We start from the raw sequence: 26,596 nt of genomic DNA on the forward strand, positions 1-26,596 counted from the left end.
TTCGCTGCTATCCTGGGCTCTGAGGTAGCTGGCTGCTAGGCAGATCTGGGCTTCCTGGCAGCCCTGGCCTCGGTGCTCAGCCAGGAATTTGCAGCAGGGCATGCTGCCTGTGGAAGCCAGGAGGACAGGGAAAGCACAGGCTCTGCAGCCCAGACAGCTCTCTGCTTCTCACCACCGGCACAGAGCTGTGACTCCAGGCACTGGCCACATGCCCCGGTGTCTGGTGTGGGATTTTTCTGCAATACAGAGAGTCCAAGCTTGGCTGTGGACTGATTTGGCAAGCCCAGGAGATGGAAAGCTTTCAGGACCTGCTGTGTCCCAGAGTTTCTGATGAGAAAGCTGCACTGTGGGGCACTTCAGGCTGCTGGGAAGGTGCAGTTGGGTAGGTCAACCCACACTGCTTTAGAGAATACATGCTGGTGGACTTGGCTTGAAGGTGCGCAGTGGAAAGTGGTATAGGGACAGAGCAATCCTGAGGTTACTCCCTGACTACCTAGTGAGTCCCCCAGACATGATCCAGAGACTGACTGGGTAGAGGCAGATGGAAAATTTAGTTTTCAGGGTACCAGGGGATGGCAGAGATGCAGCCTTGTTTTTTTTTCCCCACACAACAAAATTTACTGCAGTACTGGTCTGCAGAGGGCCAGGAGGGGACAGCCCCTTGCTATGGAAAACACTGTCTTAGTTCACTCTAGCAGCTTCTCAAGGCGTCTACCTCAGTTTTGTCTCCTTATTGCCTGTTGCCTTTAGCCAAGCAGCAAGAAATGTCTCACTGTGGCGTGGTGGCATGCACACAGTGCGGGGATGAGGCCCTCAGTGCTCCACAGGGTGTTAACACTGGCTAAGGGCCAGAGGTTGCCCTTAGCATCCCTGTCAGGGGAGTCTGTTCCCCTCGACAAGAAGAGTGGAATTTGGCTCAGGGGCACTCCTGGCTTAGGAAGATGAAGCAGGCAGAAAAAAAATAAAGTGATGCAGCAGGGTTTTTTTCTGCCTCTCAGCTAGGTCTGCTGTAAGATGGTCAGCATCATGTAAAGGGATGCTGCTACCTCCAGAGAATGCATTTCTGGAGTCAAGATCTTTGAACAGCAACGTACAAATAGAAAGAGAACCTCTTGTCTCATTCCCAAAAGGTATGGCTTTGGAAGGCTGATCACTAGGCCACTGTGGTGTTTGTCCTTATGTCCTTTAAGCGTGGATTGTGTCTGCCCAAATGCTGCTTGCTGGCGCTTTTTCTGTGTTGTGGTTCAGATGTGTTCCCAGCAGGCTGGGGCTGTGACAGTTGAGGTTCTCCACTGCTCTTACTTACAAACACAGCAGGAATCTTAGAAAAAAGTTCCAGGTCTTGTTCTACGTGTTTGTCTTGCTGGCACCTTTTCCTCTTTGCCTTGTGCCCAGAATACAGGTTCTTCTCCCTGTCACCTCTGGGATTGTCCATGGACACAGGATAATGCTGAGCATTGCTTGAGCTATTCTTAGAAGGACCATGAGGGGCTGTGCTCCCAAGGCGAGTCTGAGCCACAGGAATTTCATCCATGGACTCAGCAGACTCTGAGTGATAGTCAGCCGGGGGTCCCGCCGCCTGGATGGGGCCAGTGTTGCTGGGGGGCACAGAAGCTCTCGGAGGGAAAGCTGGCACTACGAGGTGAAGGCTGTGGGAAGAGGAGGTGGCAGCAGCTGTGGCTGGAAACTCTAGAGATGGAAAGAAAGAGAAAAGAAAGCTTAAGACGAGAGACATCCCTCAGCCCCACAAAGATGTCAACAAGCCCAAGAACTCTGATATGGATGATCCACTTGTGTTTAAAACCCCCATACACATATTTAAGCAAATTTAGATGTGAAAATGTGCAGAATTCTCCACTCAGCAGTGTACCCAACTCTGATCACTTCAAAGTGCTTCCAAGCTCTCAGAAACACTGATTTTCCCTTCTTTTCTCAGGCCAGTTAACTTCCTGACAGTGCTGGGGTTTCATGACACTTCTCATTTCTGTATGCTAGCAACCAGAAAGCTACTCCAGATGGCTGACTATCAGTCTAGTTTCACAGATGAACTGTTGCACATTGAAAACTATAGCATTTTTAGGAAAAGCAATAGTTATGGCATAGCCTCTTTTTTGGAGATCCCTTCTTGCATTTCAAGAAGTCAAGAAACACAAGGGTTTCTCACCTGTTCTGTTGAAGTTCTGGCTAACATAATTATGAGTGCATTTGTTCATAAAGTTACCCAAACATGTTCAGGATCAGATACTCAGTTATTTGTTCTTGAGTTCTTCAACATCTGTTTTAATTTTCATCTTATATTCTACTCTCTGAATTCATTTGAATTGTTTTTTCCTAATTTTGCCTTGGATAAAAATGAGGGAAATTCAGCCAACTCATTGCTATAGAATAGCACTTGTTTAGCGTTTTTCTTTCTTCTTTTTAGAGAGTCAGAGAACTCCTGCCATCTGTGTTGCTGACACAGTTGCCTAAGTAGCCTAATATTGTTTATGAAGACATAGTTTACCCTCTTGCACATCTGACTAATTTTTCCTTTAAAAATGAAAGCAGTCCTTGCTAAAGCTCTTTGCTACCACAACATCTTTTTCTGTGACTTCCTCCTCGGAAATATGGAACTGAAATGAGCATCATTATTGTTTAACTGTGCTGCTATAGTAACAGCTTGATCAGAATGATAGGAGCTAGAAGAGTCCTTCTTCTCAGCTACCCTAGAACTAACAGTTCCAAGAAATAGCCATTTCAACCAATTTTTAGATTCAAAACTGTTTTGGTCTTTACAAGGTCCTCATGCTCTCTGCTTTGTTCTCCATTCCATTTCTCTGTACACTCCAGTTCCAGTTCCTGGTGGCAGCTCTTGTTTCTCTCCTACCACTTTTAAAGCCGCAATCCCTAATGAAGAGCAAGGAAAATTTGGCATCGCAACCCCATTAGCTCTTCACAACACAGCTGCTTTCAAATCAAAGTTCATATTTGTTATTCTCATGGGAGTTTCTGTTCTTCGCTTTTTTCTTGTCTCTACTTTCTGAAGTCATGTTCATATTAAATCCTTCACATTTCAGTGAACTGGAACCGTTACGAAGCAAGGAAGCTGACTGACGCACTCTCACCTGACTGAGGACCTGGGAAAGAGGGCCAAGGTCTAGCATGTGGTTTAGATCTGCTCTCCATTGCTGAAGAAGAAGTCTTGTGTGTCTTCTTTCGTCTTTTCTTCTGTCTCTGCAAAAGCAAGAAGCCCCAGAGTCACAAAATACAGTATCCAAAATACAAGTGTAGTTGAAAAGGAAGCTTTCTTAACATTTAGATGACAAAACTTTGATTAATAAGCCTGGAGGAAAGGGGGAGGTCACAACCACCAGCCATTTGAGGAAGTGGGGAAAACATCTGGATGTAGGAAAAGGAATATCAAAAAAGCAGAAAACTTGACTTTGACCAACTGTTTTATACACTAAAGCTTCATGTCTACATACATCATATTTCCCTGGGCAGATACTTTAGTACCATATTTGAATGTATAAACTGTTGGATTTTGCTCTACAGAAGCATGCACAGTGGTATAGATACAGTCACTGAACAGCACTGGAACAGCAAGATACTGCACAGGCTCAATATATTACAGCTGAGCTGCAAGCTTATGAAGCAACAGCAGAATACATCTGATCACGTGTGTGAGCTGAGATGGGAGAGTATTGTTTGGATGTCATGACTGCAGGGCACAACCAGCCCTGCACATACACGCTGAGGACAGCAAGATCGAGTGTAGAAAGGATGTAACCTCAGCCTGCACCAGAGCGAGTTTGTACCCATGCAACGTGATGAATCAGCAGCAGCAGAGGTTTTGGTATGCAGGAAGTCTCCTGCTTACCTGTGAAGGGACTGCAAAGTGAAGAGATGGGAGGTCAGGAGAGGCGGTCTGCTCAGGATCAGCTTCATCATTGTGGACGTAGAGCTTTGAAAAGCTAAAACACATGGCAGATGTACAAGGTGATTTCCTTAGACACTACTTTACCCTGACGCCTATTTTCTTGCACATACCCAGCTTCAGTCAGGCTGACTAAGGCATCCCTTGCTTTGCACAGCACTCCCAGCATGACTGCAGGGTAGCTGTTCCTGCGCAACTGTGCACAAAACATAAAGGATTCCCTCTCCCTTCCCCAAGGACATGAGTTAATATGCAAGGCTTAATTAAGAGAGAAGGATGCTGTTTTACCATGACTGCTCGCTTTGTATTTAAACTATGCTGATTCATATTGTGATTCAGGTCTCTTGACAACCTGAAATATCATATAATTATAATGAGCTCAATATAAGAATTATGGGACAAAACCACAGAATTTTCTAGGTTGGAAGAGACCTCAAGGTCATCGAGTCCAACCTCCAACCTAACGCTAACAGCCCTCCACTAAACCATATCCCTAAGCTCTACATCTAAACGTCTTTTGAAGACTTCCAGGGATGGTGACTCCACCACTTCCCTGGGCAGCCTGTTCCAGTGCCTCACAACCCTTTCAGTGAAGAAGTTCTTCCTAACATCTAGCCTAAAACTCCCCTGGCTCAACTTAAACCCATTCCCCCTCGTCCTGTCACCAGGCACGTGGGAGAACAGGCCAACCCCCACCTCGCTACAGCCTCCCTTGAGGTACCTAAAAAGAGCGATAAGGTCACCCCTGAGCCTCCTCTTCTCCAGGCTGAACAAGCCCAGCTCCCTCAGCCGCTCCTCGTAGGACTTGTTCTCCAGGCCCCTCACCAGCTTCGTCGCCCTTCTCTGCACCCGCTCAAGCACCTCGATGTCCTTCTTGTAGCGAGGGGCCCAAAACTGAACACAGTACTCGAGGTGCGGCCTCACCAGAGCTGAGTACAGGGGGACGATCACCTCCCTAGCCCTGCTGGTCACGCTGTTCCTAATACAAGCCAGGATGCCGTTGGCCTTCTTGGCCACCTGAGCACACTGCTGGCTCATATTCAGCCGACTGTCCACCATCACTCCCAGGTCCTTCTCTGCCTGGCAGCTCTCCAACCATTCCTCTCCCAGCCTGTAGCTCTGCTTGGGGTTATTGCGCCCCAGGTGGAGGACCCGGCACTTGGCCTTGTTAAACTTCATGCAGTTGACCTCAGCCCATCGGTGCAGCCTATCCAGATCCTCCTGCAGAGCTTTCCTACCCTCAAGCAGATCGACACACGCACCTAACTTGGTGTCATCTGCGAACACGGTGTCATCTGCGACCACCCAGAAGTTTAAGATGGTAACAGAAGAAAGCTTTTTTTTTTTTTTTTTTTTTTTTTTTTTGTGATGCAATGGCTCTTAGCAACGTATATTATCGGTACTCTGTGTTGCCATTTGGCTTCCACGTGGAGTTGAAATTTGATTTTGACAGAAAACCCTTATGGCCTGAGAAATTCAGATAATCAGAATTCAGATACTCAGATTCAGAAATCTGAGATATTCAGATATAAATACTGAACTGGTAAAAACACAACCTAAAGATGTTTTTGAGCTTGATCTCTTATAATCTACTACAGAAAAAACTCTAGGGCAACTGGAAATGAGATAAGGCTGGATTTTCTGATGTGACAGTGCTCTAGGACATCACATTGAGCAAGTCACTTGACCAGCTGATGAATTGAGGCACAGCAGCAAAAATGTACAGGGTCAGGGTTTTAGCTGAACCTTCCTTGTATCTTCTTACATTTTAACTGAATATGAAGGGTATTCTAAGGTGAGGGTCTGGGAAATATATTAATTAAATGTCATGCTAGACTTGAGCTTTAAATTAGACCTCTTCCAAAAAAACTTGGAATTGTTAAGAATACGAACAAATGCTACACTTTTATGTAGACATGGCTTGTAAGGGCCACCCAGATGGTGAGGTATGTACAACAAGCTCTCAAAACTTCTGTAGCTGGGTATTCTGTTTAATTCCAAGGCAATCACAGATATTGATTAATTGTGACTTCCTACACAAAAATGCTCTAAGCCTAATCATGAACTTTACAGGCTTTCAGATTTCACATTTGCTCACAAAGCAGACCATCTCCTTTTTCAGTGGCATTGTAGAAACTTTGTTACAAGCTTAGGTGGAGCTCCCAGCTTTATTTCAGGCAGCTTTAAATGAATTTTAATTTAAAACAGTCTAAACAGAGTGCTCTTGGAATGTTATTTTCCCAGAGGAGCAAAGGCAAGTACTCCTGCAGGTATTTATCCTCCTGAAACTCAAAAAGATTTCAGCGTGGCTTGGTCAAAATACCAGTGCTCCATACATTCCTAAAGTGACTTTGATGACAATTTCCCATTTAGCATACATGCTGTTGGGAGAGTCCTATCTATTTACTTTACTCACCCTTTTCCTGAAGTTACTGTTGTGAAGTCCTCTACTTGAATACCAGGGTCTGTATAGCCAGGGTTACCTGAAAAAAGGTCTAATTCCTGAAAAAGAAAAAGAAAAAAAAAAAAAGAATTAACATTTTCAGAACAATATGGACACAGTGGAGAAGAGGGATTTTCACTGCTGAAGTGTTTTCTTCCTCCTTCCTCAGCCATATGCCAAACGTATCCTGTCATTACATCCAGCACAGCTGAATCTCAGCAGAGGAGTCTGTTGCTTAAGATGGAAAACCAAGATTGAGACAATTAGAAGTCCCCAATTCATTCATTTAGTCCAGTCAGTATTTCATGTGACTCAAAATCACATCAGAGCACACTTACAGAGGCCAGCTGAATCATTTCTTGGAACCACATCCAAAATATCACTTAAAGCCTTCATTAGTTATACAGTTCAATAATAGAAGTTAAGCAGTGAATGCAGAAAAGTTCTTTTAAATTCAAAATGGAGAAGACAAAACTGAAAGCATGCAATATACAGGAAAACCATAAAGCATTTAAGCATTTTCTGTTTCTTGTGTGAATGTTTTATGGCTAACAACTGTGCTATTTAAAAAAAAAAAAAAAGGCAAAAAAAGCAATATGTTCCTTATTCTCCTCAAGTACAGATGAATTCCAAGTAATGCCATCCTGACTTTTGAAGTTGCACCCCAGCATAAACATAAAAGAAGACTTGACAAATAAGCCTCCTAAACCCAAGTAGCTGAATTACAGAAAAGGAGCTCCCAGTTCTCCCCCCAAAAGTACACAATTAGGATGGTCAGAGGTTCAGATGACCTCTGCAGGTTATTATTAATTGATGCAGATTAGGAAGCCCTGATCTCAAAAAAAAAAAAAAAAAAAAAAAAAAAAAAAAAAAAGACAAACTGTGCTCAGGAGCACGTTGATGCTCTATTTTCACTAGCTGCACTTACGTTTGAATAATTAGTGAGACAACTTTCAATATTTTAGTGTGCAGTGACTATAAAAACCCACATATATTGTGAGGCAAAATTTAGGTTGTAAAGATGGGGGGGGGGATTTTGAATGCAATAGGCTTTAGCTTAATAAACAAAAGCCTTATGCACGGGAAGACCTATTCGGCTAAGCAGCCCGATCAGCAGACTTGAGAAAATGAAGTCAAACTTGGATGTCCCACAGACAGGTTCCTGAGAGACCCAGGGCCTCTGCAGTTCAGCACATTCATAAACAGAAGAGCAGAACAGTGAGATGAAGTCTGGTGATGATGCTCCCTTATGTAAGGCAATAAAAATGAAAGCCAACTGCAAAGAGCTGCAGAAGATTCTTGTAATATTGAATTACAGCGTGATAAAATGGCACATGAAAATCAATATTGCTAGATGTAAAGATGTAAAGTGATGCACTTGGGAAAAGTAGTGCAAACTTTATATACAGAGCAGTGCTCTCTGAACTAGAAATGAATTCATGGAGTTGCATGCTCAGTGGCAGCCAAGAAATCATTTCAGATGATAGGAATGAGAAGAAAAGGCGTTAAAAAAAGCAAAGAGACAATGGTTTCATGTCACTGGATAAATTCATAGGCAGCCTGGACTCTGTGTTCTTTACATCATTCCAGCCTCTTCACCCACAGAGGATCTGGAAACAGGTACAGAGAAGAGGGACAGGGCCAATGAAAGGTATCAAGCACTTTCTGTACAAGAAACAGCTAATGGGCCAGGGCCCTTCAGACAAGAGGCAAAATACTCAGGGCAAACATGAGTGGCTTGGAGTACACAAACAGGGAATAACTGTTTCACATCTCAACAATACAACACTTAAGGAGCATCAGATGAAAAAGGATCAGGCAACAGCTTTGAAAGGAACAAAAGAAAAGCTGTGGTTTTGATACAGCATGGAGCTAAGCTGTAGCACTCACCACCGTAGGATGCTGCAGGTGCTAAATGCTACATGGATTCAAGAAGAAATTAGAAAAGCTTGCATCAGCAAGCAGCAAGTAAAAAGCCATTCGATGCTCTGTGTTCCAGAAGCCCCTGACACATATTGCCAAATGCTGGGAGAGGGTACTGGGGATTATGCTCCCAGAGTCAGAGCCAGCACACTGCCCTGATCATCTTTGCCCAGCCTTCTTTACACGCCAGCAGAGAAACTTCCAAATTTACTAGTTGCTTTCAAAAATCCTGGCATGGAGGCCTGGAGTCTCGGTACTCATATAATTGTAGATAAGAGGTCTGCCAAACTGGAAAGAGTTCAGGCTTGTTGCATTTTGTAAAGTGCTCTTACTTTAATTGGTCTTGCAAATATGGAAAGAAGGGGAAAAAAAAAAAAAAAAAAAAAAAAAAAAAGGAGGTGGAAAGAAATTTGCAACTGTCTTGTAGGTTCTAACATCAAATTTGAAGAGAATTGGTTCAGCAATCTTGAGTGCTTGAACTTTCTGGTTTGCAAACTATGAAATTTTGGGCTCACCATTACCAGCAGAGTTTACCCCAGGGCAGATTCGTGATCTGCAGGAATTCACCCTGTATATATTTCACGTAGAACTTGTAACTCAAGCCATATCATTGATCATTATTGACAGAACATCAAGTGTATATAAATGGTTCCTTACAGCTCCTTGAGGACCAAATTCTTAACATTTACACTCAAACCTCATGCACCTGAGTCTCAAATGAAGGAGAGCAGACACAACCTCATGTCAATTTGAAGCAGCAAGCCTGGAAAAATCAGGGTGGGGAGAGGCAGGCCTTTCCAGAGGATAACTCACCATGGCTGCAGTGAGCTGCAGCAGGAGACATCCTTGTGAGACTGTGCACAGCTACTGAAAACAATCAGGACTCAACATGCACAGCACACAAACAACTGCAGGCCTGGCATTTCAAAGGAGGATAACAAATGATGCATCTTCAGAATACCATGAACAATTCCTTCCAGGCAGGCAATAAAAGAGCCTTTTAAAATCCATTTTGTGTGTTTCAGCCTTTTAAATTATGTATAACCAAAGCAGCCACATAGAAGAAAGTAAAGCATTAGAGCTGACAAGCAGAAACAAATGGAAGAAGACTCGATCAGTAGAAAATGCAATGTTCTCTCAGCGTGACGAAAGCTACAAGCACAGTGCAGAGCCCCAGCCTCTCTCAGCTCCCACAGGACGGCCAGCTGTCAACTGTGACAGCAAGACAGAGCCACCCTTACTGCCCTGGTTGTTAGCCTTCAGCTCTTACTTTTCCTGAGAACAGACTGCTAAACTGATTTGAATCTCAGTTAGCAAAGCTCACGGCCAACATATAGCTCCTGGCCATGCTCAGACCTCCTGTGAAGGTTGAGTACAGCCATGCCCACCCACAAACCTCATGGTTACAAATATTGACTGTTCTATAATTGTCTACAGAAAACAAAAACAAAAACAAACAAACAAACCAAAACAAACAAAACCACTGTTACTTGCACTTGCTGCTGTGGCTACAGTAATAGAGGCAAAGGCTCTGTGTCCAACTGTTTTGCGTTTCTGTGATATCTGAACTGTAGAAGTGTGCAAACAGTGCTTTTATTTTCTGCATGTCCTGAAAAAGATTTCACAAGTATATAAGAATCCTTCAACCTGAACATAGCTGAAGACCTAACCGCAGGCAAACATGGAAAATGAAAGCCAGAACCAACATCTAAGCTTGAAGAAGCCTCAAATACAAGGATTGAAGGGGAACTGCATGTTTCTTCTTACTCTCTACAATTAACGAGCAGCTAAGACAAAGGTGGGAAGAACATGATTTCTATTTTATGCTTGCGAGATCTTGGATCAATTACAAAGGACTTCTGTGTTCAAACTGAAGGCTGTAGTCAACACAGATTACAAAAGGCGAGTCACTTGGTGTACTCCTACTCCAGTGTATTTGTTTGTGTTTATCTCTGGTTGCTATGTAAGGAACAAGGAAAATCTGGTGGGTTAACATTTTTCTTAACAATGTTACTGGGCATCTTCCAGTCTTTATTGTTCCCCAAGGTATGAACTGTAGCTCTGAAACACAGAACTTTTCACCCTGCTTCTTCCTGGCTTGCTGCTACAAATTAATGAGATTCACACAGAGCTGGACAAGCAGCAGGGCAGACAGGAGAACAGGACTGAATGGGCACATCCCTGATGTACCCTCCCCCAGCCAGAGTCCACCTCTATTCAGATGTATTTTCAGTATCAATCAAACTTTGGTAACTAGGAAATCATTAGAGCTAATGTTTTATTATTGCTCTAATTTTCATGCTCTCTGAAACAAAGTGCCAAACATCCTGGTTGTTATGGAAACCTCTGTTTAAACTGAGAGTTCAAATTTTCCAAGACAGTAAAAAAAAAAAAAAAAAGTATATGAAAAGCTGGGGTATCCATATTGTACAGAAAGGGAATTAGCTCACTTCCCCCTTTCCTTTGATAGGGGAAAGCTTTTAATGTGTCCAGAGAGATCCCAGTATCTCTACACAGAACACCTGGATTAAGCTTGGGCGTAATTAGTTTCTTGTGAAATATAAAACTGGCTGTATAGGAGGCAACTCACTTGCATAAAGCTAGGTAGAATTACATTGGGATCGCAGAATCACATAATAATTTAGACTGGGAAGAACTTCTGGAAGTTTCTAGTAAATCCCCTGCCCAAACCAATACAAATGTTGAGCAGTCAAATTTTGAGGAACCCCAGGGACAGAGTTGTGTTGCAGCAAAATAAATTACCCTGAACCTCTCAGTTAATACTGCAATATTTGCCACTGCACAGTGCAGCAGGACTAAAGCCTTGTAGAACTCCTTTACAGCAATACAGATCAACATCGTGGTAATCACAAGGACCCTTATCACTGCGTAAACGCAAAGAAAAGCAAAGCTATCTGGGTCGTTTCTGACCATGACTGGTGCCCTTTTCTTTTTCAGAAGCGTTAAACTGTTCAGTATTAGCTGCTCAACAATTAATCCCAGTTTCTCCAGTCCTAGAGCCTGCCTGCTTTCAGTCATGACCTACAATACCACGCACATGAGCCAGCAAAATGCAGTCTGCCACCAGAACAGATGGTTGTGCCCTTTCCAGTGACAGGTCCTTCCCACTCTTCAGTCATCCTCTTTCATGCTGACACAAGCACTTATGTGACTGCTTGGTGAACCAAATGGGAGGGAGTTGGCCCAGCTAAACACTACCTCAACTATTTTTTTAATAAAGCTTATTCTTACACAGATAAATTCCCCCACCCTGTTCAGTGCATGACTGTAACAAACAGCTGTGCTGGCAGAGCAGAATAGATAGTCCGGGGCCCAAAACAAGTGGCGGAAGAGAAGGGGTGGGAGTGATTCATTTGAAATCAGTACTTGCTTATGCCTAAAGTGTTCATCAAGTCACAGGCCTTAGACTCTCTCGCATCCTATTCTACTCCACAGAAGTACTTCAAAAGTCTTACCTGTAGCCACCGCCTCTAAAATCTGGAGCTTGCAAAACTGAGGCAAACTCTACACGGTGAACAAGTGGGGCTTTTTTACAAGAAATGGATCGAAAGTACAATGAGTACCTGACTGGGGATCGCTTGGGAGGGACAAGATTCCAGTTGCTTGTCTGCCTCTTTGGCCTCTTGCTGGGGACGCTGCTGCAGGATGTACTCATATGTAGTCAGCTTGTTCCACACTGGGAGGAAAGAGACAGCTGTCAGTGCATGAAAGGCCCCTCCCAATTTTACTTGCCACCCACAAACAGCCTGAAAAACTATACAATAGTTAATTAGGAACTATAAATATGAGAAAACTGATACTCTAAGAGAAAAGTACCATCACACTGTCTACCTTACTGCATTCTTTATTGCGATCACCACAACACTTTCTCCCAGGCACACTGTTCAGCTGGATGTCTGATACACACAGTGCAGCCTTTTAAGCTGTCACAATTCATTCAGCTCAATTCAGAGCAAAACCATTATTCATATCCAAGATGTGAAAAATCTCTGTCATATAGAAAGCTCAGTGAGCAGTCAAAAGGGATGTAATGGTAAATGTAGAAAAGAAATTCAGCAGGTTAGTGTGTCCCATAAAGAAGACTGAGACAATTAATATCCAAAACAGTGAGCACCAAATGCCCGACTCATCTCATGCCAAATAGACATGTCCAAAGCTCCTATGTGCCTGAGTTTATATGCTCTTAAGGTCTCCCACACACAAACACATCTGCTTCCATGAATGAGCAAAAGCATTTTACATTTCTGAGCAGTTTGGTTTTCTCATGAGACTCAAAACATCCAAAATTAAGACATTCCTCCCCTCGTGACCCTGATGTAGTAAGTATTTTTAGATCACAAAACCTAGAAATGGATGCTGCAGCTTTTTACTGCACAGTCTGGTAAGTCTTATTCCTGTTTATAGTAGCACAGCAGCTAAATCAGATGCCTAGGATATGGGACATCTAGACTAAAATCCTCGCTCTGCCTGAATATGTTTGTACCTCTCAAATACGTTCCTACCCCTCAAAACCATGCCATAAACACAGGACTAGTTCATAGGGAACTGGGGAAGAACAGAGGAGAAGGTGCTCCTCCTATTAAAGCAGTGACCATATGAAGAAAAGAGAATCTAATATCCATTTGGCCAGGAAGACAGAACATAAAGATGAATGCGAGTCTGAAGCCAAGTGATTAGTGAATGCATTTAATGAGGATGGTACCAAGTGCTGGCAAATGCTACTAGAATTGAATCTGAATGCATTATCTGAGAAACAGAATACTGCTTCAGAAGCGAAGGGCTATCTACCATTTTTAGTTTAGAATTCATTGGTTTCTAAATACTTAGCAGAGCAACTTTTAAAATATTTTAACATTTGTTTAGTCAAAAAATACTACATTTGGCCAGACAGCACATAATTGCAGCACATAATGTGTAACACATAATGTGCAACACATAATCAAAAAAGACACCTCCCTCCAAAATTCTGAAGAGCCATGCTTCCCTGAATGCTTCTACCACTGAATCTCAATCAACACTTAATTTTGAACACACGTGTCTACTACTTTGAAAACAATCTACTGTGTTAGCACCAAGTAGTTAAAACCAGGACAGAAATTCTGAAAAGTTCACTGTGCTTGCAACACAGACAGATTCAAAGATTTTCATAGCTAAATCTGATTCAAGCCAGTTTGTTGCTCTTTTTTTAATGCAAAACTTAAAGGCAATATCAGCCATGGGGTGCTATTTTCATTCTATAATTTAATTACACAGGAAAAAAAGATTCATGAAAAAACATGCATGAACAGTAATTATGTTTCAAAAGGGTAGTTCATTCCAATACTGTCTACATTAAAGTATTCAGATGAGACCACTGAAAATTACTTGTGAAATAAGATGAATTTAAAGCACAAATAATATGTCTCTCTCCCTGAATCTCAGCTGTCAAAATAATGCATACATTGTAACATACAATATAGGCTTCAATGTGGTAAAGTTGCTCCTTTTAAGCAAGGACTTACACAACACACTTTTGCACAGAATGGAGCACGGCTTAAACCAGCTTCAATAAAGTAGCAGATGTCAACATAATAAAATAACAACGAAAATTAACAATAATTAAATTCTGTTTCCATGTAACTCATAAATATTTTAAATTGTGTCAAAAGTAAAAGTTAATTTGGCTCAAAATTTATTCTGAAAGAGAAAAAAAAATCCCTCCAAGAAAACAAAAAAAAAATCAACCCCAGAGTAGAACTGGTGTAAAACATGCATGTTTCTCTTTGACAAGAGAAGGCACGACTTTATCCCAAGGAGGGAGCACCCTCTTGTGGAAACTGTACACAAAGACAGGATAATCTGCAGCTCAGCACTGGACAAAACAATCCTGTGTGTTTGTGTTTTTTTTTTTTCTCATTCAAAAGAAATTTTCCTGGAGTGGCCTCAGCATTGTGATGCTTTTAGTCTGCATTGCTAGGTCAACCTTTGAAATCCCCAGGCATCACACCATTAACCAAGTCGAGTCAACTTTTAACTGCATCAAGAAAGCAAAATTGTGGTCTGTGACAAAATCTGGAACTGCACTGATTTGTGCTGGCTTAATTTGTGTTCACACCTGTATCACCGTTAATGGACAACCTAAGAATCCACCCAAGAATTGTCTGTAAGCAGTCTTCACTTCTGCCACATCCCTTCTCCCCTAGTTTTCACACTGCTGACTTCTGTAAGTGTGAGATCTTCTCTCAGGCAGACAAATAGCATGGCCTTCACTTCGCAGGATGACTGAAAAAAAGGTTTTTGATGACCATTTGTACTTCCAGGCAAAACTATCCCTTCTATCCATCAGGAGCAACAAGTAGGAGATCTAATATGTGGAACCTTTCTGAAAAGTTCTTTCTCTGAGTTCCACAAATAATTTCGTGTCAGTAAACCTACCTAGCACTGCCTTTGTTGGGGACTATGTTGTTGGGTCTATTCTAGGAGTCCTGTAGGACTATGCCAACCATATAAGTTCGGGGTCAGTACCGAGCACAGAAGATCCATGCCGGTTTTACAGAATGGCAAAGCACACAGGAGTGCACCTTGCTCACATCACATTGTGCTTTAGCAAGTCCTACAGCATGAAATTGGCATTACACAGAACTAGCTGGGATGCAACATTAATCAGCAAACCAGATGAATATGATCTGGATAAACCTCGTGTGGGCTATTTAAAATCCTACACATTTTATATATAAAGTCTTTCATGACTATATTAGTCAAAAACAATTTAGTTACTTTTTTTTTTTTCTTCCATTCCAGAAACCTTGTACTCAGGATGCCATCCTTTAATATTTAGGATTTACTAGCAACTGTCCAATTACTATCGAAGACATTCTAGAAATGGCTACTGATGTAGTTCAGCAAGTGAACTCTAAGTTTATCTGGATTCTAAGTTTTTGTATGATTTCTATGATTCAGCCTGGAATGAATGAAATGGTACTGATAGGGGGTGGCCCTATTAGAGCTTTCTGAGGTAATGAATTCAAGATGCTCCTGGGGAACCACTAAAGTGGGAAAAGGTTTTTCACTGGCTCCACTCCACCCTTTTGAAAGACACAAAAAGCCTCTAGATAAGTCTCTAGGCAGAAGCCATCTGCCTCTAAACAGATAGGCTTCTCACTACCCCTAGATGAAAACAGTCAGAGATTAGATGGTACATTTAGGCCAAATGCACGCTCTGGGGTGCATAGAGTTATTCTACGGATATCTATGAGGTTAATTTGCATCTTGGAGACAACAAAAACACTTATCTGAGGTCTTACAGACAGGATGAAACAGATTCATCCCAAGTCAAGCATGTGTAGAGTGTTTTCTCCCTGATTGATTCTCAGTTGCCCTTGATGAAAGAAAAACTTGAGTGAACTAGTGGAATTCAGAAACAGCATCTAATGGGACTTCTGAACACTGCAATAAGAGAGGGCCTCTAGGGAAAATCAAAAGTATAATGTTAAATACCAAGTTTCTACCTCTTCAGTGGTAATCTTGCATGTTGTATGCATAGTTGTAACATAGGTGAACACAGAATGAGTAGAAGCTAAAATGAAGGAAATGAAATGGGGATACGGATGACAGGAACATAATACCTACTAAGATAGATGTGAAAGGTTAAGAGGTGGCCTAGCAGGAACACGGTCACTAGGCTCAGTAGAATAAAAGTCCCAGCTGGAACCAAAATGGCTGGAGCCCCAGTCTCAACAGGAGAAGCAGGAAGAAACACAAACCAGACGTCTGTGTGGTTCTTCAGAACTGTAAATCAAAAACAGGAGAGGTCAGCAGATTGCCCAGGTATCTCTTATGCGACTTTACATCTGGAAATACTGTTAACTCAAAAGTGGCTGCAGGTCCATTATGCACTTGAGGCTTAAGAAACTTTATATTTGCAAAGCCTTTAGGAAGAGCAGCTTCCTATGCTCTGGAAGGAAACACATTGCCTCACCTCAGCAGAAACGCTCCTGTACAAATATAACACAAAAGGAATAAGGAACAGGAGTTCCTCCTCAGTGGGAAAGCCCATGGAATCCAATCCCACATGCAGCTGGCCCTTGAGATATGCTGGCTGACTCACGGGATGCTTCACTGAAGCATTTCTGTTACCTTCATAGTGCTGGTCAGAGCGAAGCATCATGGGGTTAATGAAGAACTCCACAAAGACGTAGCAAGCAATGAGGAGCAGAAGGCCAAGGCCCAGAATGGCAGACAGCACGCTATTCAAAAAGAACCTGCCAAAAAGGTGAGAACTCTGAGTGGCTTCAATAACATCACACATCGAATTCCAAGGGCAGACAACCCAAATTACTGTGGCACTTTCACAGATGCTGGGCAAGAGTCTTATTTGCTACCCTGAGGGACTAAACTGTGACATGTTAGAGCAATTCTAGTTAGAAGGCAGTTAAGTATACCTAGAATAGACAAAGAGCTCCCTGCACAAAATCCAACAGCAGTGTATTGTGGCAATCAGCAGTAACAGCTCTTTGCTTCCTGTGGTTCTAGTGCAGAAAAATGAGCTGAGAAGCAATAATCAGCGATAGCCTCCTTATTCTTTACCTTAAACCTGGCCCAGATTAGAGTTACCTGTATGCTGCTGTAACTCCTGCCAGCTGGCAGGAAAGCAGGCAGTTTGGATTCATGTTGTTTCAGAGATGGGAACAGCAGTATGACCATGGTTCTATTCCCACTTCAGTTCTCACAAGCATTAAGGACAGCCAGGTACCATGACATAAGCTTTTCCTAATACCAAATAATAAGAGCATGTTTTCGGTTTTTACTTGTAAACGCTTGACTACAAAATTCTAAGTGTAGGAATTTTATCCCTGGTTATGGGGATGGCATAGTCATGCTTGCATTTTCGATCTGGTTTTCTCATGACTGACTTTATGCAGCTGGGATCTGAAAGAAAAGTGGTTTTGAGTGGCTCAGTCCAGATTGCACTGAGATGCAGGAGCATCCCTGGAAGGGGGATATTACTTAAGCAGCGATGTGTTCTTGTTACATTGCCAGGCCCTTACCAGTAATTCCTCTCTCCCACACAGTTGTTGAGCCATTTGCAGTGGTGATCAAAGCCACACACACATTTATTGCAAGTTCCACAGTGCTTTGATTTGGCACTCCTGCCAAAGAAAGGGTGTTGTTAGAGTGGCAGCACCAACAGGTTACCATGCCTTCCCAGTGACACAAGCACAGGGGCTTACAGCAGTAGAGATCCTGGTAGTCATGAGAATACCTATGATATTGGGAATACTTAATCTACCAAACATATTGGCCATATTGGCATTGTTGGACCAAAATCCCAAACGCTGCAAAGTTTGTCTTTTTAATGCATTATGTGATTTCTAATTTAGAGATCCCAAACTCTTTAGCAATTCTACAAATCTTGATCTTACAGTCTGCCTCCAAGCATTTCTTGCTATCCAGTTAGCATCTAGCCAAACACAAGCACACACACACAAGTTACATATTGTTCTCAGATCTAACACCAACATCCAGGTAACACAGAACAAAATAGTTCTCTCCACACAACACAAGAGCAATTAAATAAAACATTGAGCCATGCACACATTTGACAGTGAGCATCTACCCAACTAACTGAAGCCTGCCACAGGATGAAGTTTCACTGGCACTATAGAGTTAAGGGTTTCAGGGACTCAATTTCAATCTTAAAGTCTAACAGTAAAAAGAACGTTATGGTGAAGTGTAATGGTGAAGAAGAAAGATAAATAGAAGAAAAAGAGAAGATACTTACACATTTACATCACAGACATGGCAATGATGGTTTTCAATGACATGTGCATGTTGATTACGATTGAAGGTGGCCAGAGGCCCTAGATAGTTTTTTTCTCGCACATTTGCATCCGCAGGATCAATGGAGACTGCAGCAAGATGAACAACTAAATGATAGATAAAACACACTCCTGGACACTGAAGTACACAGTTAAGGATTGTATGAGTGGTTTAATGCCTATATATTTATCCTTAATACACAAAGCCCACACAGACGAGAAATATATGGCTTGTAATTAGAAATTACCATATAACTGACTACAGCACATTAATCTGAGCTTTATTAACAAAGAAGTTTCCCTATCTCATGGTAATAAATATCCTCTGCAAAAAGAAAACTAAATCTACAGAAACAACCCTCCTTATAATGTATTATTCTGCCTCACAGAAATGTCCTCCCTAGCACAGGAGTTTTTAAAAATTACCTTTACTTACCAGAATCTGACCCCATGTGCAGGCTGTTGGCATGGGTCCACACTTCTTAGTCCATACAGAATCCTTGGAAAGGAACAGTCAGTTAAGGCCGTGCACATGCCCCTTCACAAGACCAAACTTCCAAAAAAGAGAAAAAAAAGTCACATCAAGTAACCAGTACCAATCACCTTGTTTTCCTTTTCTTTAGTCTGAATCTCAAGCAAGAGGATCACCCCTTTAAATTAGGGTCCTACAGAATTTACAGACAAAGAATATCCAAAATTTCTCATTTGTTTTTCCAACAATTATCTGTTTATATTCTTAATTCCAAACTCAGTAGCAAGTGAGAACAAATAAGCTTTAGAAGTACTTTTGATCAAACCTCAAGTGACTGCCAATATTTGGAAAAACTACAAAGCAGCAGCTTTACATATCTGGAAAACCACTGTGGTCCAGAGTTTGCTCCTCAATACACTGTGATAGATGAGCATGCATGCAACAATTAATCTTCCAGTTTATTTGCTATAAAACCAGATATAAACACATCATTGATCATATTAAAGTCTATGGAAAACACCGAAGTGTTGTAAGAAAATAAAAAAAGAGAGAGAGAGAGACATTTGTGCTGTAATAACTGGTAGTAAAGCTTTGGGATACATTAATCTGATGAGTTAGAATGACTTTAGACTGAGTTATGAAGATATTTGGCATTTAAATTTATGAAGTTCAAGCCTTCATAATACCAAGGATTTCAGTAAGATAGGTAGTTGTAAGACAGCTGTGAGCTAAGGATATTAATAATACCTAAATCATGCAAGTGTAAGTAAAATTATAAGCAAAAGCATCAGTTGCAATAATATCAAAGGTTGTATGGACATATGAATATATGAATACCACATGTACGAATTACTCCCAGGAGCATCTTTTCAGAACTCTTCCCGAGATTCTGTCTGTAATATTTCTTGTTTATCAGGTTCTGCTAAGAAAGCTTTAAATATGAAAGGCAAAAGAGACTGCTAAAGGATTTTCTTGTTTCCATTTACAGAACAATGTTAAATATTCCCCTTGGTTTCTGCCACAGTAAGACTGACACATTTGGAGTAATCTTTGTACAAATTGCCAGAGATTAACCTAGCAAGATTTTTTTTTTTTTGCTGAAAAGCAAAAATGGCGCCTGCTTAATTTTATTCTAATTTGACCCTTGACAACAGGAAGTCCTAAATACATCAAAATGTGTGTACATATATATGTACGTACATAAATCTGCTTTGGCTTTGTTTGACATTTCATAAGATAGGTCAGACTTCCTGACTTTAATCTCACTGAGCCACTTTGTCAATTTTGTTTTCACCAGGAAATACGTTACAGGAGAATTGACAAAACCGAGGATAGGAGGAGGAAAACATGCTCAAGCTGGGCACAGAAGGAGGTGCCTTGACAGCATGAGCACCTCAGCATCAAACACTGCCTGCATTTGGAGGAAATAAATGATAGACCTCTCCTCCTATGGTCACTCTACACCACCTTGTATTTCACTCACAGCTTTCCTACAGAGGAGAGGAAGAGGCTTCTGGGAAAAGATTAACTGCTTTTAATCACAGGGCATCACACCATAAAATCATACACTTATAAAGCTGCCTTTCAAGACTCATTCAGTCAGCACAGGAAAGTGAGGCAGCTCATCATGGCAAGGATGTTTTGGGGGCCTTTTATCCCTATGACTTCCGTCAAACGCTGCAGCACACTTGTAGAAAAATATAAGGCAAAGGAGATGCATAGGCAGGAGTAGACAGCAGAAGAGCTTTGGAGGCAAAGATAGTGAAAAGGAGTGATGAAGGAGACAAGTAGAATGTTAGTGATATACCTAAGTGGAGGACAGAGTGGGTCTCAAAATATGTGTTTTTTATAGACAGAAGATCAAGATTCTGGCTCAGCTGCTTCTCCTATGCTTTATATGCTACCTAACAACATATATATATATATATATATACACATATATAATATAAACTGTTGATAGTTTATTACAGTTCATGCTCTCCTCTTGACCAAAGGATACGATATAGCCAGCAGGCAGCCAGTGGAGGGGCAGGAGAGGAACGAGGATTCCAAAGCCAACCAGCGCAAAAAAGAGGTACAGCAGCCAGGCAATAATCTGGAAAGGGTGCAGGGGCCAGCTCCAGCCATTCCTTCGAGCGCGTTGGACCTGCACCTCAGAAACAGCTTCGCCAAAATTCTCTGGAGCTGTCTTGTTAGGAGGCTTATTGCAGATATTCATCTACAGAAATAAAAAAGGGAAAACAAAATATGTGATATAAAAATATGGTGACTGAGCCCTGGTCCTGGACGCTCCAAGAGGATGGACAGAAAGTCCAAGAGACCAAGATAATGCATCTGAGGAAAGATTTCTCTGTGCAGTGGGGATTAATGATCCATAGTGACAAAAGGGGAAGAACAATTACACACTCTGAAAGCAAGTGCCAATAGCTGCAAGAAACATCAATACCTCAAACTTTTAGCTAAGGGAAACTTGCAGGTTTTACCAGTCTTTTGATGGATCTAGACCAAAATCAAGTAAAAAGAGCACAGGGTGACAGCCTGGAGACGAAGTATGATATGATCTGTTTGGGGGATGTGTTCATTTCACAAAGCTGTTTTACAGGTGACGGCAAAACACATGCTTTCACCTGTCTCATGTATGCCATATATTCCTTTCAGCTAGTGACAAGAAGTACAGTGAAAGCCAATAGCCCCACTGGAGCACATGGTCTGGAATCGCAACTTTAGAACTACACGGCACCCAAGACAACAGAGACCCCTTTGTCAGCAACAAAGGAAGTGGAAAGACTAGAAACTTTAAAAAAAAAAAAAAAAAAAAAGTGAACAAAAAGAGGAAAGGAAGCCTGAATTGCTCACGACACAACTATAAAGCCAGCTGTTGCTAGAAGAAAAAAAAAAAAACAGAAGGTTACATATGTGAGAAAAATCTCAAATAATTTTCTTCAGACAGGATCTCCTCTGAAGCTACTTTATTCACAATTGCAATGGCAGGTGTCCTGCCAATTAGGAGCGCATTATAGCATACAGATCATAACCTTTTAGTCCCTATTATCTGATATTACCTGATCACCTCCCCTGTTTCCTCGTTGGCTGAGTACTACAGGTTCACAAGCTACTCGATGCTCCTCTATACCATATATGTACAATTTTTCTTTTTTTTTCAACCCTTTAATTTCTCCTTTTTCCCTTTTCTTTCTTATGTTTTGAGAATTTGTGATCTTTGTTTTACTGCTCTCGCACTGCTCATCCTGTTTTTCTCAAGCTTCTGCCTTATTTTGGAACAGTGAGGCCTTCTACTGTCCACTCAAAGGAAAATACATCTTTGCTCTCAGGGTCTGAGAGCACCCCATTAATAACACCATTATTCTAGCCTAACAATTTACTATTTGAATGCCCAATTTCATTATCAAATCCTTTCCCAACAAGTTAGTCCCTGCCTCAGGTGCATACAATAATTGCCCAGTGATCATTCTATCCCTAGTCTCAGCTTGGTGTCCCCCAAAAGTAGCACATCCCTTCTACCCCCATCACATTTAGGGTTTCATTAGTTAATTTAAGCCCTGATACTTTACAGGCCAGTGATGACCTAGCTGCCCCAATGTATTGGGTTCACATGGCAAGGTTCTGGTAGCAGGGGGCTGCAGTGGTAGCCCCTGTGAGAAGAATCCAGCAGCTGCCCCGTTAGATAAGGGCCAGTTCCAGATGGCTCCAGAGGCACCCACCGCTGCCCAGAGCCAAGCCATGAGCAATGCAGTTTAAATCTCTATGCGAGCACACATAAGAAAAGGAAAAATAAATAAATAAATGCTGCACAACAGCAGCTGGGAGAGCAAGGAGTAAGAAACCTCCCTGCAGACACCAAGGTCAGTGCAGGAGCCCTTGCTGTACACTTTTTCATTTATCAGGGAGCTAGCTTTCTGAGAAGCCCTGACTCCTTAATTCTGAATTTATAACAGCAATCTCTCCTCCTTCTTCCACTCTGGATACTCCTGTTTGAAGCGGCCGGCCTGGCCACACTTAAAACATCTTCTCAAAGCCTGTCCCTGCTAGGATTTAGGCTGCAACACAGGTAGCTTTCCTTGTCTGTCCTTCCTTTATCTCTCTTCCTCTCCTTTCCATCCTGGGCCCTCTATCTCCCCCTCTACCCAGTACACTGTGAATACCACTTGTTTCGCTCCCTGCTTTTCCTTCTCATCTCCCTCCTGGCGTACACCTTCATACTACCTACACTGTTCACTCCATCCTCCCACCTTCTGGAGCTTTTTCTGTATATCTGGCCAGCCTTTAATCCCAAAATGAACTTTAAAGAGCCCTTGGGCTACCAGGTCCTCAGGATTCATCCCCAAGCACTTTCTCATTCTGACCCTGAGTCCCTCGTATGATTTCTTTGTTGTGGGTTGTCATTATTTCAGTTGGATAAGCAGATATTTCCGCTCTATCAGAATTACTCTTGGTCCTGGGGGAGGTTGTCAGTTCTTTCCCATTCTTGCATAGCTGCCTGATGAATCATTCTCCCCCTAAACATTCTTCTCCAGTGAATAACATACTCAAGATTGACACTGTCTCATTTACACTCCACATAAGAGCCAACCCGAGTTAAGATATGGTGAAGTTTCCCTTACCTTAGTCCGTGCACAGCTTCCTGGTTCAGGTTATCAGCAGTAATCCCTGTGCCTGTACCCGATCTGGGCTGGACTATGTCTGGGCTGTGTATGTCAGTGCTGGCTTCCCTTCTCCCCAGAGCTTCGCAGAGCCTGTTTTCAGATTAACAGTCTCGGTCCTTTGCCGGCCATACCAAGATGACCCGCCACCCCCGACGGGACCACTGAAATCAGCAGGGTGCACCTTCCAGTCTGTGGTGGCAAGAAATCTTCGGCAGGCGACAAGATCCCGGACGAGCCCCCAAATTGTGAGAAAAATCTCAAATAATTTTCTTCAGACAGGAACTTCTGCGAAGCTGTTTTATTCGCGATTGCAGTGGTGGGAGTCCTGCCAATTAGGAGCACATTATAGCAAACAAATCATAACCTTTTATTCCCTATTACCTGACACCTGATCACCTCCCCTGTTTCCTCATTGGCAGAGTACTACAGGTTCACAAGCTACTCGATGCTCCTCTATACCATATATGTACAATTTTTCTTTTTTCAACCCTTTAATTTCTCCTTTTTCCTTTTTTTCCCTCTTTCTTATATTTTGAGAACTTGTTATCTTTGTTTTACTGTTCTCACACTGCTCATCCTGTTTTTCTCAAGCTTCCACCTTATTTTGGAACAGTGAGGCCTTCTACTGTCCACTTATCTACTTAGCATTTTTCCTTGTTATGACTACACAACTACCTTGGAATACAGAAAATCAGTTCTCTACTGCAAAAACACAACTTAGCTTCTCACACATGTGCAGGACATTCACGCAGTAAACTGCCAAACTATTCAGCTGTCCTACAACGTCTGGACTGCCAGCACGAGAGACCAAGATTTAACTGCAAAGATGACTTACAAACCATAACTGGAAGGTTCTTGATGTTTATGTGTTTGCACAACAGCTACAAGCTCAGGTGCTATTTCAATTTGTGTTGGATTGTTAGTTGTTGCTCTTTGCTTGCCTCTGAGCCAGGGTGAACCTTTAACAAAACCTGCCTTGGTAAAAGAAACACATCAGCTCTTCATTCCCTGGGACAGCAGAGAGTTAGGTTTCTCTGCTTTCAGCTAGTCCCTTTGCACATGAGTGTGCTGAAAGATGAGGAAGAGGAGGTCTCTGGCTCACTCATGGTGTTTTTGATAACAGTTCCAGTACCAGAAAAATTCCAAAGGGCTGGAAGACAGCAAACATACTGATGTGCTGAAAGAGCAAGCAAAACGGTTCAGACTTTGGTACACCAACTGCACCACCAGTCCAAACAAAGATGACTACTGGGGTCAAGTGATAAAGAAGTAGGAGTAAGAACATAAAATAATATAATTTATGCTCATCAGCGCAATCTTATCAGCAACCAGTTTGGGGAAAAAAGTAAAAAAAAAAACACACACACACAAAAAAAAGTCTAACTTTGAAGAAATTAGCAATGTCTGCCTACATTCATAGTTCAAATTCCTACGTGGCCACTGACTGATCAGTGATGACAAAGTTATTAATAATTCAATATTTTCCTCATTAAGGTTGTTGAAAACTTGCTTGCATTTCAACTAGAGCTACCTGTTGCAAAAACTGCTCAGATTACTAGAGAAAACTCCCAGGTTTCTCCTTTCTCCTACAAAAAGCCTGGCTGCAGAGCCAGGTCCACGCAGACACTGGAAGCCTTGCTTTGCTGCAAGGCTTTCCTGAGACTGTTTTATAGCATCGGGTGTTTTTAAAGTCATCTAGTATTTTTGTATGCAGAGAAGCTTTCACATGCAAACTGTGCCTAAAGCTGGTGTAAACTACTTCCCAGCTAAACTGTTCTTAGGACTACAATCACCCAACAACCGATTCCTAACACACTTAGCAGGAAGCCAGAAGACAGCTGTGCGACGCCGCCCTCAGAAGAGCCAGACCAGCATTCCTCTTGCCTTTCCCTCACCGCTCGAAGGTTTCTCCTGCGGTTACGCACTGATCATCCGCTGACGGTGACAAACACCACTGCTACGTGAGGAGGCTGCGGGACACAGCCTCTCCCTCCCCAGCCCCTCGCATTTCCACAGAGAACGCTGAGCACCCACAGCAGGGTGCAAGGGCACGCTGGCGGCTTCCTCGGTCGCCGCTGCAGAGAGGCCACGCGCTTGACGCTGGTTATTAACTCGGAGACCGCAGCTTTCTCCATTCGCAGTCCCCAAACGGGAGGACATGAGGACGGACAAGGCATGCAGCGAGCCAAGCAGCGAGGCCCACGGCCTCGGAGGAGGCAGCGGGATGAGACGAGGGCTCTGGGGGAGCCCCGAGCGGCCGCGCTGGGGGTCTCCACCACCGCCCGCTCCTCACCTTCTCCCCGCGGAGGCGGCTCCGGGTGTCCCCGCACCCGCCTCATGCCCGGGGACGGGCGGCAGCTCCCGGTGCCTCGGCGGGCTCAGGCCGCTGGGCCCGTCGCCATGGCAATGGCCGGTCTACGGCGGGGCGCAGGCGCCAAGCGGCGCCGGGCGCGTTGCGCTGCAGCACTGCTGCTTGGCTCCTTTCACCTCCCTGAACCGGCTTTGAGGTGTTTTCAGGAGATTTGGCCACGTTTCTGCAAAAAGAAAACAAAAAACAAAGCTCCCCAGGGGCTGCGTCTGAGGGGTGAGGCTGGTGGATGTGCCTCCCGCACGGTGCCGTGGCCTCCATCCACCTCCACCGCCTCAGCGCAGCCGGCAGCTGGGGACGCTTCTCCCGTGCTGAGCACCAGCAGCAGCCCTCAGGTGCTGGCGAGCGGATGCCCGGCCGGCATAGAGCACAAGAAGGTCTTTATGAGCCACCCGCGGGCCGTACACAGGGGCGGCTTTGTGCGAGGGGCGCCAGCCCGGCGCGGCCGGAGGCTGCCGCCCTCGCCCGCTATCCCCTCAAGCCCTCACCACCTCCTCGACCCTGCGGAGGATGGCTGCAGGGGGTGCAGAGCCTGGCACCGCTTCTGCCTTTGCCACCCATCACTTTCCCCACGGCAGTGGGTAGCAGGGAGGAGCAGCCATAGCGGGGTGAAGCCGGCTGGCACGTGCCCTGCTCGGCTGGGCGCCCCGCTGCCCTCTCCAAGCCACTTGCGGGTCTGGCACCTGCCAAAGGGGCTGGGCACGAGCCAGACCCCCTGGCTGTGTGCAGCAGGACATTGTGTTCAGGGCAGAGTGAGGACATCCTTCCTACAGCTGTTTTTATTTTGTCAGAGGTTACAAGGCACGAGGAGCCAGACCTGCATGCTGGCGGGCTGCGGTGGCGGAGATAAGGAAAGGAGGGCGGGCACAGGTGGGCACGCAGCCTGGTCCCCCTGCAATGCACATCTCCTGCTGTGACCCCCACCGTGGCCTCTGGGGTCTTCCTTGCAGCCTTAGCAATGGCAGGATGCCTTCTGCGGTTGCTTTGCCCTA

At 43.4% G+C, this 26,596-nt stretch overlaps 1 protein-coding gene across 3 annotated transcripts; it reads right to left on the minus strand.

Annotated features, from left to right (window-relative positions):
• Positions 1-1,142: 1,142 nt before the first annotated feature.
• On the minus strand, positions 1,143-25,628 carry ZDHHC1 (zDHHC palmitoyltransferase 1). Of its 3 annotated transcripts, none has more exons than XM_082769830.1 (11): positions 25,530-25,628; positions 20,572-20,790; positions 18,064-18,239; positions 17,330-17,431; positions 16,419-16,543; positions 15,912-16,070; positions 11,867-11,979; positions 6,333-6,418; positions 3,860-3,953; positions 3,105-3,213; positions 1,143-1,689 (listed from the first exon to the last, which is right to left on the minus strand). In XM_082769830.1, exons 2-11 carry the CDS (start codon positions 20,788-20,790, stop codon positions 1,154-1,156), a joined length of 1,719 nt encoding a protein of 572 aa, XP_082625956.1. In that variant the 5' UTR covers positions 25,530-25,628; the 3' UTR covers positions 1,143-1,153. The 3 variants fall into 3 exon arrangements, with proteins under 3 accessions (XP_082625956.1, XP_082625957.1, XP_082625958.1); XM_082769831.1 differs by lacking the exon at positions 25,530-25,628 and adding an exon at positions 23,195-23,218; XM_082769832.1 differs by lacking the exon at positions 17,330-17,431.
• Between the last annotated feature and the right edge of the window lie 968 nt (positions 25,629-26,596).

Source organism: Aythya marila, assembly GCF_965140915.1.
Source record: "Aythya marila genome assembly, chromosome: 12".
Classification (NCBI taxonomy): Eukaryota; Metazoa; Chordata; class Aves; order Anseriformes; family Anatidae; genus Aythya; species Aythya marila.

Bases quoted from the DNA above. Each gene is read 5' to 3' on its own strand.
- ZDHHC1 (XM_082769830.1), bottom strand. From the start codon at position 20,790: ATGAATATCTGCAATAAGCCTCCTAACAAGACAGCTCCAGAGAATTTT. The intron at 16,544-17,329 runs GTAAGGGCCTGG...CCTTTTTGGCAG, and splicing joins GTGGGAGAGAGGAATTACTG to GTTCTTTTTGAATAGCGTGC. The intron at 1,690-3,104 runs GTGAGAGTGCGT...TTCCATCTCTAG, and splicing joins TTTCCCAGGTCCTCAGTCAG to AGTTTCCAGCCACAGCTGCT.